This window comes from Cygnus atratus, chromosome 9 (assembly GCF_013377495.2).
Source record: "Cygnus atratus isolate AKBS03 ecotype Queensland, Australia chromosome 9, CAtr_DNAZoo_HiC_assembly, whole genome shotgun sequence".
Taxonomy (NCBI): domain Eukaryota; kingdom Metazoa; phylum Chordata; class Aves; order Anseriformes; family Anatidae; genus Cygnus; species Cygnus atratus.
The window spans coordinates 21,261,977-21,277,638 of NC_066370.1; the positions used below are offsets into that span (position 1 = coordinate 21,261,977).

Genomic DNA, 15,662 nt, shown 5'->3' on the forward strand with positions numbered 1-15,662 from the left:
ACCAAACCCCTGACAGCACGTTTAACCTGGCTGAACGCTGGTAGTGACGGGCATAAATCTTTAGACACGACACTGCAGAGCAGACTGCAGCAGGAATGATCAGGCCACGCCATGGTATCAAGTTCACAGCAACACAAGTCCCTGGCAGCACAATGGGAATTGATCCACTGCAATTTTTTTTAATTTTATCCTTCAGTCCCACACACAACAAATCTTAATTAGGCAAAAGCCATAGACACGCAGTTCAACATTGCACACAAAACTAATTAATAAACTGTGTAACTCACAATATAATAATAAAATCAACGTATCACGCCTTGTCTCCCATTGCTCAATTCTGCAGATAGCAATGGTACAAGACCACGAAGTGTCAAAACACATCCCCCACACCCTCCGTAAATGTAAAATGGGTTTCAAAAATTGCGTTGCATTTACTTGTCTTAGTTTGCAGGGGGTGAGATCAGCACAAGCTACTGCGAGACTGCAAAAGCACGTTTATACCGCAAGACCTTGTACAGAACAGCATCCTGAGGACAAGGTGAGGCTGCCCGTCTTCATTTCAACCCACAGCTAACTGGGCCCTGATCCTGACGGCCCCGTGGGCACCAAAGCAACGCGGGGGACCCAGCAGCCACAGAGCAGGAGGGCTTCTGGGCTCCACTTACCAAGCACCATGCAAAGCTCAGCGCAAGCTGCACTCCTCTTTATTAATTTTCAGGTGTCTAAAGTCAGGAGGGGGAGTGGTCTGAAAATTTACTGTTTAGACTCATTTCCTTAATGAAGGGTTTCACTGGGGGCAAGTGATCATTTTTCCTGCGCTCTTGCTGGTTGTGAAACTTATTCAAAGATTTTAAACATACTCCTGTTAGCTTTGCATTGCTGGAAAATTATTCAATATCTGAATTAATCTTGGTACACGTTGAAAATATAGATCTACATCTTTTTGTAGATCTACATCTCTCTCAAAATTTAGGTCTAGTCTTTATATGCTGGGACACCTGCATGCAGAATCTTATCATTCAATCTGGGATGACAGAACGTGAATTAGCGTTGTGTTGCTGAAGCCCTTATACTGAATGCACAGGGTAATTATTGCCTGTGTGACCTTCTGAATTACAGTAATCCTACAGAAACCCATTACTGCAGTAACATTTTTAAAGCACAAAGCTGGAAATCAGAGGAGCGACATACGAAAGCCATTATTTTGTCTGAAACAATAATTTCTCAGAAGGCTGATCGGGGTGGATCCGATCCAGCAGCCAGACCACAATGAATGGTTCAGAGCAGATAAGAGGCACGAAGCCATCCCAGCCCCGATCTCCCAACAATCGGCATCTAAGTGACAGCACCGAAGGCTTCTGCTGCTGCGAGCAGCCGTGGATCGTCCACGACAGCACACCGGCATCTGCTCACAAGACGGGCACAGCAGGCCAGTGCCACTCAGCTTAAAAAAAAAAGTTAAAAAGCAACCTGAACACAGAGGCAGAGAATCGTAAAAATATTTATTTAGCTCATTGGCATTATGTGTTAGCAGCTCTAAAGCCGGTCCCTTATTAAGGACCCTAGCAGACAGGGAGACTCCAGCACACCACCACACTTCCAGAAGCACTTAGCCCAGCTCCTCACACTCATACCCTAACTAGAGCGACATCTGAAGTCTGCAAATCTTGATCCTTTCCCTTCATAAAACAACACCCAGGCATCAAACCCGCCCCAAGGAGCGGGGAGCCCCGTTTCCAACCCGGTCGCACACAGAGCAGGACCAGGCTCCCTGCACACGGGGCTCGATTCTGCAGCCCCAGAGCACGCCGTGACTTCTGTCGTGTGCATGCACCAAGGGTGCCTTGGTGGGAAATGAACTAGCCCAGAGAGTTATTTTTTCCCCCTGCAACACCAAGCAATATTCCGCATGATAGTACACAGCTTTTCTACCCCAGTTCCTCCTCCACACGAGGGTCTTCAAGAGCATGCTTTGTTTCTGAAACTTTTAATTAAAATCTAAGGAAAGTAATAAAAAAAAAAAGTCTAAGGATTACGTCTTTATTTCAGTGAAAACACGCAGGATCTTTAATTGCCCCGTGTCCCTTCCAGCACCCAGCACCCCGAGGTTTCCCAGCCCCTTCCTGGTGCTGCCGGCTGCTCCCTGCGGCTCAGGATGGGCCAGTGAGTCCCAGCTCCACTTGTGCCAGCAGCACAGTCCCAAAGGCTCTCTCTTTTCCCTCCAAAGTACTCAGACATTTGGTAAATCCACCCCACGTGGAAGCCCAGCCTCGGCTGTTGCATCGCCATAGAGAGCTTGCTACCTGCGCAACGCTTCCATGCATTTTGCATTTGAGAATGCCACTTGTTTTGTTTAAGCAGCCACACTTGTTAACACTGATTGACGGTGTGAAGCTGCACAGCTAGCACAAGTATTTATACTGACACACGTGCCCAGTTTGGCAGCAATTGCTGTGTCCAGACTAAGTTCTCAGTTCAAGCCCAGCCTGTGTCACTCGCATCACCCTCGCTCCTGCCACCAATTCCCACGTTACGGGACGGGGCAAGAGGCGCAGGGACCTGCCACCTGCATCCAGCACGGGTTTAAAGCTCAGGAATGTAAAGCTGGGGACGCAGCGGGTGAACGGTCACACGCAAAGATAGAAAATGCTACCCGATCAGGTCCATGGCCCCGCACCCAGCTCATAGAGCTCCTGTTAACGTACACAAGCCTTTTTTAATCACGCTCAAGGAAATTCACCATTAAAACAAGGCATCGCCTTCTGCATGTTTGGCTGCAGATCACCCACAAACAGGAGCAAGCAGGAGACATTCATTTGCATCCACTCAGTGAAACACAACCCAATGATTAATTTAAAATAGTACCACTTGTAAGAGAACCTTTTCCGTGTTCAGGTCAAACAGCCACTTGCACTGCTTTAGCATAGGAAAACATCTGCCTTTATATGATTTCCACAGAAGCAAACCTTCCCTTCTCTGCTCAGGTATACCAAGCCCCACACAGCTGGGGGAGGCGGCATCACAGGCTTTATCTGGCATCCAGCCACAGGTTCTAAGCAAACGCGTTATGAACTATTAAAATGTATTTACACTTCATGCAGTGCAAAAACTTCGGAACACATTGCATCTTTGGGGGGAAAAAAAGCAAACCACAATAATCATTTGGGCTCATTCTCTGTTCTGCTTTAACATCCCATGTCCCAGCTCCCAGTGAAATACCAGTTCCCAGGAAGGACCAAAAAATTCAAACTGTTCTGCCCGGGATATTCTTTTCGGGAACGCACTCCTCAGCCGCACACAAGTAGGTAGGAGAGATAATTTCAATTTCACTGCAGGGGGAGGGGAAGATAATCACTCGAGGTGCTACATCTCAAACAAGCAAGCAGTGACTTTTAAAGACCAGTACTTTGATGATAACATTCTGGGCTTAATTATCCGTTTTCCTATTATCCATTTTCCATTATCCACTTTCATATTTAAAAAAAAAAAAAAAAAAAGATCTAACCAAGTCAGAATAAAACTGGCCAAAAATTAGTGGCAGGGAATTTTGCACAGACGTGCTGTGGCACAGCTCTCCAACCCTCGACCTCACGCCCTGAGCATTTTGGGGCAAGCAGCGGGGAACCTACAGGCTGGACTGCTCGGCCCAAAAGACGGATTGCAACTCCCAGACTGCCCACGGCAGCGACAAGTGGCTTAGAAGCAGAAAGAGGCAGCAGCTGCTCTGGAAGGGACATGAGAGCATTAAACACAGTCAGCAGAAGTCGAAATTAAGTATGGGAAACTTGAAAAAAAAAAAAAAAAAACAGGTGACAAATGCCATTTTGGGTAGCGTAGAGAAATCAAGCAGGCAGAGACAGTCTCAGCCTTGCCCTGTACAGCTGTGCAACTGATCCCCAGAAAGATAAAAAAAAGTAAATTAAATGCTCCTGGACAATTGTCTTACGCTACAGCAGTGATTACTGGCAGAACTCCCTCCTGCAGCACTCTCCATCTGGCTGCTGGTAACAGCTAAGGGATTTTACCAGCCTCAGTCTGCTCTTTTCTACACATTCAGGGACTGGTCTTTTGAGAAAAATCTCTCTCAAGCTCAGAGTTCCTAAGCACAGCTATAGCACAGCCCTGCAAATGGCCATGCTGGCGTGGCTGAGGCTCACTTACCTAATAAAGCACATGGGTGAGCAACAGCGAGCGCACCCAGAGCATCTCACAGGAACAATAAATGCACTGTCAGGTTCGGAGCAGAGGTATGGATTTGTGTATCGGCCCTGCTGCAGTCTCAAAGTCAGCGTGCCTTGTCTCTCACCAGCTGAGCTATGATGCTTTCTGCCACAGCTTCTAAGAGAGGCTGTAATTACACCCTGGGCAAGCACATGTCCCTGTCAGATTTGCACCTATTTATGGAGCACCATAAGTGTCTTTATTAAGGAAGTTGTACTTACACGGAATGGATCTGAGGGCTCTTCCTGCCTTACAAATAACCGAGATAGCTCTTTCAACAAATATGCAACATCTGAAATCATGTTAAAAGCAATTGATGCAGTCCATTTGCTGCTACGACCAAGCAAAGCATTATTTCCAGTTTCATTCAGTTTTAGAACTACAATTTTTAAAAGTGAAAACACTACCTAAAGCTTCAGGAACAGGGTGAAAATGATAAACAACAAAGGCAGCTAAGCAGTGCAACTTTTGAGGGAATATCCAGGCTACAATCACAAAAAAAGTTTGACAGAAAACTTGTATTCCACCTACAAGTACTTAAAGAAATAAGATAGGAACTATTCTCACTTAAGGTCTACAACCAACACCCAACAAACACACGTGCAGAAGAGGAACCTGACCCAGAAGCATTCTGCTGACTCACATTGTGCAGCACAGTTCATGCAATTGCACTGCATCAGCAATTTTTTTTCTCCAAAACACTGGATGAGAAGCTGGTTTAAAGGCAACGGAGGTCTCTGCCAAGCGAGGCTGCTGAATCATCGCTGATGGGGAAATTCAAAGTTTGACTTAGAACCCAGCTCGAAGCAGACCCCATTTATTCTTTCTGTAATGCACAAGGACCCACTGGACAGTCCGCCCTAGTAAATGGTTTCCAGCAAGGAGGAAAGGGCCTATCTAAGGAATAATTATGGTACTCAATAGCAATAAAACCATTCCTTCACTTAAGCATATTAATAATGGACTCGACAAATAGAGCCATTACAAGCTCGCTTCATTTTTCTCAAGCTGCAGCACACCGTGCAGAAATAAACTTCTAAAAAATCACAGCAATGAAAATTCTGCCTTGTTTTGCAAATCCAGATAAGCAAACAGAAGAAAAGGGGAAGTCATTCTTCCTTTGTGGTTAGTGTAGCTCAAAACAAGTTTGGAAGGAAGAACAAACGATCAAGGGAACGAGAGGTAACAAAATAACGTTTTATATTGATTCATGAAGGAGAGTTTATTTCTATCTCGTTTAAAATACTTTGCTGAAATGCCTCAAATCAGGAGGCAACTAAATTGAATAATACAGAAAAATTGCTTGGGCAGATGTGCTACAAAGAGGAAGACGACAAGCCTGGGAATTTACCAACAATTGGCTTGAACCTCCAGGCTGTAAGAAGACAAAGACAACCTCTGCAGAGCGCACTGACCTGCTGTGATCCATCGCCGTTCACGATGTGAGGCATCATGGCTACCTCCCCATTCAGCAACGGTGGCAGCTCCAGCGGGATTTGGTCGGTCATCATCATTGTGACGTACATTCATGGAGAATTTTCCTCGACGGGCTTCCTGCAAGAGAAGCACCAGTTAGAGACTCTGCAAAACCCTCGTGGGCTTTCGTGGATTTCACCATTAAGGCAGCAACCTAAGCAGGACACCTCCTCGGGTAACAGGATGCACACACGAGGCACTGACGAAATCAGCAGGTTTAAAATGTTAGATCAAGATCACGGGTTAAGTCAAGTTTCCGCGTAAGATTTCCGGAAACTAACCAGCCAGTTTGAACAAACTTCCCACTCTTTCCCACGATTGCAAACCTGAGCCCCCATCTCCGAGCTGAAACAGGCAAGTTCCGAGATGCTTGGAGGGAGATTTGCTCAGCATCCTGCTTGCTGCCCCAGCTCTGCAGAACACAGCGCAGTTAAGATGCGCTTCATTTGAAACCCATCCGTTTCACTCGATACCCACAGTTCAAAGCCAAACAGCTTTATTTTCTCTCTAGGCCCTGTAACAGTGAGAACCAACACCTGTAAAACAAGGAGCAGACTTTCACTTAATCACGATGCAAAAGAGAAGGGTTTCTGCTGGAGCAGGAGGGGCAGCAGAGCCCCACTGAGCACCTCGTACTCTACAGAGGGCAACAGAGCACAGTGCAAGACCCCACTTCAGGATCTGCAGGGAACCGCTTTCAGCGCTCCCTCCCTCCTAACAGCTCGCTGATGCGTTATTTAAACTTCACTAAAACCATTGCTCTGTAAAAACAAGCCTTAATCCCACGTTAATAGTTCCCCATTAACAGTATGCCCCATCATACTGTTTTATGGGGGCAATAATCCAACTCTTTAGTGAGTAAGATGGATGACCTAACCCCACAGCTTCTGTAGACTTCTATTCAAAACCTACACAAGCCAGCCTGATGGTCTCGTAGTGGCCACACAACCTCCCTATTTTCTCTCACCAGAGATTCCCAAAGTCCTCCCAGGACAGGACCACCAGGATATAAAGAGGGGAATTTCTGGCAACGAGCAACAGGCAAAACCCTGCTCACAAGGCGAGCGTTGCGGAGCTGGCATCCCACCCACCCGCACCCTCCAGCTCCCCCTTTCCACCCACGCGGTACCGGGGCTAGCAGCATGTTTGTTTCTCAGAAGACGTGCAGGCTCAGCCCTGCTTCTGCATCCACACACCTGAAAACCATTTTAAATCTTCATTTACCCTAGCACCAAGGTTGGCACAGCTCGCCCAGCCCCTTCCGACTTGCTTACTGGCGTGAGAGCGCGCGTTGCTAATCGTCACTGCCCCGAGGTATAAATAGAGGCAGGCTATTTTCATGCATCTTCACATGCAACGTCTCCTTTTGCTGGAGATGTAATTACAGGACAGACCTCTCAGAAGGCCTGGGAAGCAGCTCCCGCGGACACCCGGCCCTACTCATGTCAAGTCACCCCTGCAGCGTCTGGCACGGCTGGGACCTCACCCAGCACCGCTGCCCTGAACAATTCGTCCCAACACGCACCCAAGGACAGCCACCACGTGCTCCCAGACAGGATCAGACCTCGATCCTACTCAAAGCTCGGTGGCAAACACCCCCTGCCTTTAGCAGCCCAGGGCTCGCAGCCCCAGCTCCAGCAGCCTGCCCGGCAGCCCAGGCGCTCTGCCCGGCACATTTTCCATCCTTAAGCTTTGCAGTATTTGGAGCTTCCTCCTAAACCTTTTGGTTTTCATTACCTCAAAGTCTCGGGTTTTAACGTTGAGAAAGATTCAAGCTCACAGCTGAAAATTATAGGTTTGGGGTTCTTCAGGTGATTGCTGGGGGGAGGTGAGGGAGAGGGGCAGTGTGTTGTGTGGGGTTTTGCTTGGTTTGGGGTTGTGTCGTTTGTTTACTTGCTTGTTTTTAATGATGAATACGAGAATATGAGCTTCTGAATCGTTTCTTAAATGCTTGGGGTTAAGAAAAGCACTGCAAAAGGCTCATAGTGAACACCCGTGAGAATATGAGCTCATTGCTTTCAGTGGAAATAGATTCATTTAGTCAGTACTTACTTGTACCTTTAGCTACATTGGTTATATATATATATACACAAATTATATATATATATACACACACAACTATATGGAGATATATTCATATATGAATAAGTAATGTGATTTTAAAAGAATGCAAGCTCAATAGTTCCTATTCCAAGCGTGTGGCGAACAATTCCCAGCCCCCAAGCAAATGACACATCCATCCGAAAGCCCCACGACTGTAAGCGTCACGCCACTTCTATTTTCTTAAAGAAAAAAAAAGCCAGACGGTAGCTGGAAGCTACATATTTTCCGAGTAATATTTCCATTCCAGGCACAACAACCAATATGTTGACATTTATTTGCTATATGTCATTATTTAAAGTTTTAGAGCTGCATTCCTTTTGCTTTATTAATGGTTTGTCACCACAGCCATGTCCACACTTGCCTCACTTTGGTGGGGGAGAAAAAAAGAGAAAAGGACAAACTAAGAACGGCTTCCTTCATTTGTCAGGTCTGGTACAGCTCCGCCAGCAGTAACGCCAGCGACAGTGCTGGCTACAACACACAGCTGGCCACAGGCTTCTTCGCTTTTATTTTATTTTTATGTTTTTTGTAAGCAGTATTTCACATAGAGGTGCTCCATGCAGAGTGAGATCAGACAGGGTTAAAACGCCTACCGTGGGGCAGACTGGCAGGCTTCACGTCAAAGCCAACAGCTTTGGAAGCTGCTTCCCATGGATTTTTAGCTCGTTCTCTCACACGCTCTGCTTAACACAGGTTTATTCACCATGCATTCACACCCCTCCTGAAAACCAGAGCTCCCCGCACCTCAGGAGCTGCTCAGATAACCGAGCTCCATTCATACAAAGAAGAAGAGGTTTGAACACAGGCACTTTTTTTTTTTTTCCTGTAAATTCAGGAACATCACTGGAAGAAAACCCCAGACAAGGGCTCAAAGGGCCAGGTCGCATTTCAGGATATGAGAAATCTTCCTTAGTTAAAATATGAACTGCCAAATCCTAACCCACAACTTTTTTTTTCAGGTACTAACTCAAATTTGGGGTTTTGTCTAGAAAGCTGACTATATTTAAATTTAAAAAAGATATTTCCTGTGCGTCTACATTCCCTAGCTTTGGCTGGGACAGAGCTCAGAAACGCCAGCGCTCGGCCAGAGGCTGCATTTCCCCGTCTGCTCCCTCCAGGAACACGGGGATCACAGCGTGGCCCGCACCGCTGCTAGAGCAGGGAAGTGGAAACAACCACCCGGCTTCCAGTTTCTGTCCCCAAACTGAGCTTCCAAACCTTTGGGTTGCTGCAAGTCACCGCTGCAGACCTGATTTTTTGACTCAATGCTGCAGTCCTCCGCTGATCAGCGAGATGACTCTGTTTGCTAAATTAATTCAATATGTGAATTAGTAAGACATAAATTAGCTACACATGGCAACTGAGAAAAAATTAGAAAAAACAGAGCAGAACAAAGTGTAACTATCTGAACCCAATTTCCATGTAAGGCGAATTAATATGACCCACGGCGTTACGTCAGAATTAGCCTTAAATTCCGAAGCAGATTGAACCGCAGGAAGATAACCAAGACCAACTTTTCCTAGAAGGTTTTGCCCGCGCAATTAATGGGGGTAGAAGTCAAGAACATTTTTCTTCTGGTGATTTTTTTCCACCTTTTCTCTTTTACAAAGCCAACAAACCTCTTCCAGCTAAGGCAAACTAATTCAAGAAAACCTGGCAAAAGCATGAGGAATTCTAAATATCGAGCCCTGAAACCGCTTTCTGTAAAGGCCAGATTTCTTTTATGGTACAGGCCAGTACAAGCTACTGAATCAAGCATTCCCCCTTTTATCAGAATCCCCTGAAATCACAGAAGTCGTACTACAAAGATGACAGGCACCTCTCCAATACCTACTAGAGCCACGTATCCATCTGAGTGTAGGTAGCATGCAACAAAAAGCCAGTCCTAGACACACATTTGCTCTGGTGCAGGGCTTACTTCGGGCAACTCAGACCGATGAGAAAGGAAAACCTTCCCCTTCTCAAGGCAGGGTGTCGGCGTACATGATGCGCGAGTCCCTCCTCTTCCCCTTCCTGAGCGAGGAAAGTTAACCCAAAGCACTTCTTGCAACAACAACTCAGACACAGAGCGGCTTCAGAAGATGAGAGAATCTATCACCCAGCACAAAACAGTTTTCCTGAAACCAATTTTACAGTTTTGAATAATTAGTTGAGAAAACACACCCTGCTGAGGATGGAGAGAGAAGCAGAGGCTAGTGTCAGAGCCAAGTTTGGTTTCAGAACATCACGTTACGTAGGCTAATGTGAGCTCCTTTCCACCACGATACAGAGATAAATATATATTTATTTATATGTGTGTGTGTGTCAAATATAAATCTAAACGTATCACGCATGCAAGTATTCTTATACAAGCCCCTCTCCCAAGCCCTCTTCTCCCATTCTCATGGGATCAGTGACCTCCTTTTGCACAGCACTTGATGAAAAGCAACCCAACACAGCACAGACTTCCTTGGTAACTCACAGCGATGGGGACAAGCTAGCCCAGGCGGGATGTCAAAATCCAGTCTCTGGATGCTACAACCGATCCAGTGGCCAGCAGTCCCTTAGAGGTGACTTTCTGCCTGCACCAGCTGTTTTTCCTGTTTTTTTCCCTTCTGCCTGCCCTGGGGCGCACAGGACTCTCCAACAAGCACATTCAGAAGCTGGCGTTTGCATGAGCACAGAAAGCAAGCATTCCTGCTGTCTTATCTGCACCCTCATCACTCGGCCAGCCCCAGCCCTCCGCCTTCCTTTGCACAGTTGGGCTGAGCACAATGCCGGCTCCTCAGCCCGCTTTGCTGCATCAGCCCCAAATACTTGTGTTGTCGTAGCCCAGGTAAGAGCAAGAAGGAATTGTTTAAGACAGCTTTGCCATGGTTAAAAAACGTGTGACGTCGTGGCCTGGTGTGAGAGGGAATCCCACCTAGCCCCACTGCGATGTCAGACAGGCTCCGGAAACTGGGGAGGCTCAAATATTTCTGGAGGTAAGCCCATGCAAGGAAAGAAAGTGAAATGTAGAAAATAAGAAAATCCTTTGGCGTTCGCAGCAGCCATTACCTGCAGCACAGATTATCCCTCCGTAAAAAGAAGCATTCACGGAACCATTTGCTATTTTCCAGAAGCCTGTTTGTGGAACTGAAGATCCCTGTCAAAGGCTGGCGTGGCAAATCACATCGCTGCTGGCCCTGGTACAGCTGAAGGAAGCGGGGCTTCTTCCAGAGAGGCTTCGAACCACCTTCCCCGGAGAAAAACAGCTAAGGAAAAAATGGCATGTATGTTCCCGTATGTCCAAACAGAGTATGTACACACACACCCACAAACTTGTTTATTTAGGGACATACTCAGACACTCAGCGTTTGAAATGAGTGTGTGACTCCCTCGGAAGGCTCCTAATGGGAAGCGCTTCGTGTGCGTGCCATTATTAGCGCTGGGGCTTGCATGCAAGGGATGAAAGGGCTTACACACAGCCCCGGTCTCCTACTGTTGTATTTCATGCAGCACATGTTGAAATTTCAGATTAATTAAAGCACACATAACACCATTATATTCGCACTGAAAAGCGGTGGAAGTGCCGCGGTAAATATAGCTGCTTTCAAGAGGCTCTTGCCATGGCTTGCCACTTGAATTCAGAAAGGAGTGGTAATAATTGTTCATGTAGAAAAGCCTCTTGAGACATGAGCAGTACCTGGAGGTATGCACACAGATGGTTGGTCAAGGCACTAACAGTCTGGAATTTGTCTTGTCTGATGTGTGTTCATTAGTTTAGTTAACTCACATCCGTCTGAGGAACCATTTAAACGTAAAAGCATTCTTTCCGCGTTTAATTGCAAACACGGTAGATTAATCTGAAAGCAGCCAGACGGGCTTATTCGTAACAGTTTGGAGGAAATACATGCGATTTGAAGAATCTATTACAGCAGAGAAAACATTAGAGAGAACGCCCACCTCCAGAGCTGGGTGGCACAGAGCGACGGCCGCCTGCCCACTGCGCCCCTTGGCTCCCAGCGCAGCTACCACCAGCTGCATCCTACCTCCAGCAGGCTGGGAAGCATAAACATCCTCCCAAAACTTAACCGCTGGAATTAACCAGCGGGTTTTCCCCTCTGGTTTATTTTTATTTTAAACAGCAATACGACTTCACGTTCAATTCCACCTTTAAAGACAGGATTATCAGCAGAATTGGACTTTATAGGAGATCGAGGGAAGCTGATGGAGTTTTTCCCCAAACTAGGGTGAGATTAATAATGCTATGTAATGCTATGATGAAACTTCTGGAGGTTTGCAGTTATTTGGGCCTATAATTTGACCTCACATTTTTCAAGACTCCACTATTTCAGGAAGACCCATTTTGCAATCCAACCAGCAGCGCACATGTTGGGTACGTTTCTAATTTCGGAACAGGCAAACTATAAAAATGGATCGGACCCTCCCTCAGCTGGGGGATGAACTGGAATAACGAAATATGGCCTTAAACATTAGGCATTTGCCTACCTGTACCTAGGCAGGTCCTTTCGAAGTGACAGACGGGCATTTCGCACCAAGATGGCTTTTACCCACCTGGCCAAAAGCACAACTGGCTGCACGATGGCATCCGTGCCACTCCGTAGTTCATGAGTTACGTGCTTGTTCTGCTTTGTCATACCAGGCCAAAACAAGAAGGCAGCCAGCCTGTAATAAAATTACACCAAGAACAGAGGGCCCAGAGACCAGGCCGGCCATCTACGAGCATCAGGACTTCAAAGGCACACCGGGGCGAGCGCTGGGACTGAGCTGAGGTCAGAGAGCATCACGCGGGAGCATCTCACTGCGTCGGGCAAGCACAACTCATCAACTTGTAATAGCTCTGATGAAATAGCAGAATAAAGCGAGCAAGGGAGCTGATGCACAAAGGAGCCTTTTACTGAGGACAACTAGCTTTCCCCTGGTTTTCCAGCAGGGAATCTTACGAAAACTTCTCGAAGGACCCAGCCCACGCTCCTGCGTTGCCTGCACGGGGCTGGAGTCCAACGCGTCCCGAAGGCGCTCGTAGCCAGATAATGGCACTGAATTTGAGTGAATAAAGCACAACAAAACTGAAATAGATATCCAGTGATTTTATTAAGCTTATATTAGCTACACCCGAGCAGAAACCTCAAGCACAAAAGCTACTCCAGTGGCTTCCCAGCAGTCTCACTTCTGCACATAGTATTATAGCAGCAACCCAGCCTGCTGCTCAAAATCAGTTCTGAAGCACACAGGCACAAGGGCTGCAGCTGGTGCTGCTGACATAGCAGCAACCTACAAATAAGAAAACTTACACGCAACTCTTTCTCACCGTTTGCAATTTTTCTGTGCCTTTTCCCCATGGTAAAAGTCAACAGCCCATCGCTTCTGCTGCAATTTCTATTGCTTCCCTTCTTCAAAGGCTGCACACGTTTCTTTCCTCATCTTCCTCCTATCAATCACAGCAGCTACATGGGACTCACAAATACGCAAAAAAAAAATTGTGGCTACCCCCTGGCCTGGACCGAGTGATCCAGTTGCTAGAACAGAGGGTCTCAGACACACCGCTCTCACAGTACCTCATCCCGCCTCCTTACTGCGGCAGTTGGTTAACTGAGGTTTGCTTCTTGCACAACAGTGGCCAATTTCTTCCCCCACAAATTATTTTTACATTTCAAATTTGATTTCTTTACATTTAAACACATCTCATTACAAAATTTGCTCTGCCACAATTTGCTTTGAATAGCAACTACTTCAAACATCATATATATATATATTTTTTAAAGGGAAGTTGATTTATGCAATTCCATGAGCAGGAGCCCTCCCAGTGCCGCAGACTCATTTGCTCCTGCTCGTCCACCTTCACAGCCACCCAAGCACCCAGCTCTGCGTGCCGCCCAGCCGGCGGCTGTAGGATGCGCTACCAACGGCCCTCGGCATCCCAGTGCTGCCCTAGAAGACCACAAACCACATCCAACAGGACGGGCACGGCGCAGCACCTCTGTGTTTCACTGACACCTTCCTCCCAGCAGGCAGGGAGGACAGGGAGCTGGTCCCCAGTGGCAATGCCGTGTCTTGCCCAATGAACACATTACATGGCCACAAATTCGAACAGCCAAGCTCCAGTTCATCCTCCCCAACCCTCCCACACCTGCTGATAACCCCTTTCAGGCTCCCTGCACTCTATGGGGCCTCATTTTTCCCCACCAAAAGCGATTCATAAATTAAATTCACAATTCCATAAAACACGTTCATCCCCTTTTAGCGGCGTTCCAAGTGAATACCAAGTTATTCCAACTCTTCACTTGAGGAAGAACACATCCCTCAAACCCAGACCAACACCTGCCTACAGTTTGGGCCTCTATCCTACAAACGTCGCACTCGGGTGTATCTTCATGCGCTCTTAAAAGTATTAGGAGTGGTATGCTGAAGTCCTTAACTCCCTGCGATCCGGGCTCTGATCCTGCGCACATGCCCAGGAACACACACAAAAACCCTACACCAAGTTCTTAAGCAAAGGTGCGAGACAGATAAGGTCCCTGCTTCATCTGTTTGCTTTCCTTCTACATTTAATAGCCAAAATATTAATCACGGTTACAGGGCGATAAGCACGAGCAAGTTGGTGATAAACACCCTCCCCTTCAACTTTGCTCTCCCGAAGCAAAGCCCGAGGAATAATATCACAAAGACCTCGGTTATCTCTTCTAGAATTCCTGTTCAGGGGGAGAATCTACCGAAATCAATGCTGTGTTGTATTTTTTTTTTAAACCACTAATTAAACTTTGAAGGAAAAAAAAGAAGAACATCTATCATATCAATCTGCAGCACTTGAAAAGCAAGCATACCAAATTCCATTTCCAGCAAGGTTTCAGCACACCTTTATGCACTGCAAACGTTTTTGTTGTAGCCGTTCGCCGCTAACCTGACTCCGGGCTGACAAAGTAGCTCATTGTGTTATTGTGGGAAACCAGCGGGAGCAGCTCTCCCATTCAGCCCGCCCATTCAACGGCGGGCATTCACTCGGAGCGGGCGCTGCAAGGGAGCGCCCCTGGACGGCTGCCGGAGAAGTTTCTAAGGCATTGGGAAAGCTGAACCCATTATGAGCACCCTGCGAGCAGGGTCTAAATGGCCAGACTCCACAAGTAACAGAAAAAAAAAAAACCACCAAAAACCCACCAACCACCCAGACCCCACTTCCCTAAAATTTTCAATATCAGGGAAAAAAAAGAGTTAATTTTTAGCTTTGTTTCACCATCCTTCAGTTTCACAGAATAGGATGTAAAGTGGGCAAGAATGTTTTACTTTCCTGAACTGTTTCACAGAAATAAAGATAACAAGCTATCTAAGAATGATAAATGGAAACGCTGAATTTTTGAACACTAAGGCTTTTTGTTTTTTGTGGTTGTTTTAAGGTGGAAGACGCAGGGTCTCTGCTTATCTCCAGTCAGAACTGCTTGACTGCAGCATCAGACTTCAGTGAAATCACTGCTCATTTATACTCGGCAGAGAAATAATCTGTCACACAGAATTGATCCACATCTAACAAACACTAAAAGACAAAGCGCAACTGGCGGCCAAAGAAGCTTTTAATCAGGAGAGTTTGGGACCCCGAGGCGGCAGGCAGCAGGAACCGGAGTTTGCAACATCAAATGCCAAGAGCCAGCAGAAGCCAGATAACGCAGGATCTCCGTCCCCCAAGTACGCCAACCGGGGCAGCTGTAAGGCTCCAGTTACCCGGGACACGCTTTCAGCGGGCAAACCCTGGGGTTTTGTTACCTGCCTCACCTGGGCCCCGGAGCTTGCAGCGCAGCCGGGAGGAGCGAAGCCGTGCCAGCACAGCCGGAGGCAGCACCGCGGCCGCTTCGTCCGGGCAATGGAAGTCGCTCTCGACGGGAATAAAT

At 46.9% G+C, this 15,662-nt stretch overlaps 1 protein-coding gene across 3 annotated transcripts in view; it reads right to left on the minus strand.

Moving 5' to 3' along the window:
- Positions 1-15,662, minus strand: part of FNDC3B (fibronectin type III domain containing 3B) — a 185,338-nt gene that overhangs the window by 143,797 nt on the left and 25,879 nt on the right. For 2 of the 3 annotated variants that reach the window (XM_035557360.2, XM_035557362.2), the window contains exon 2: positions 5,637-5,775. In XM_035557360.2, coding sequence (XP_035413253.1) covers positions 5,637-5,747 — 111 coding nt within the window. In that variant the 5' untranslated portion in view covers positions 5,748-5,775. Of the gene's footprint in view, positions 1-5,636; positions 5,776-10,836; positions 11,034-15,662 lie in introns of all 3 variants that reach the window. The other variant, XM_035557361.2, reaches the window with a different exon arrangement.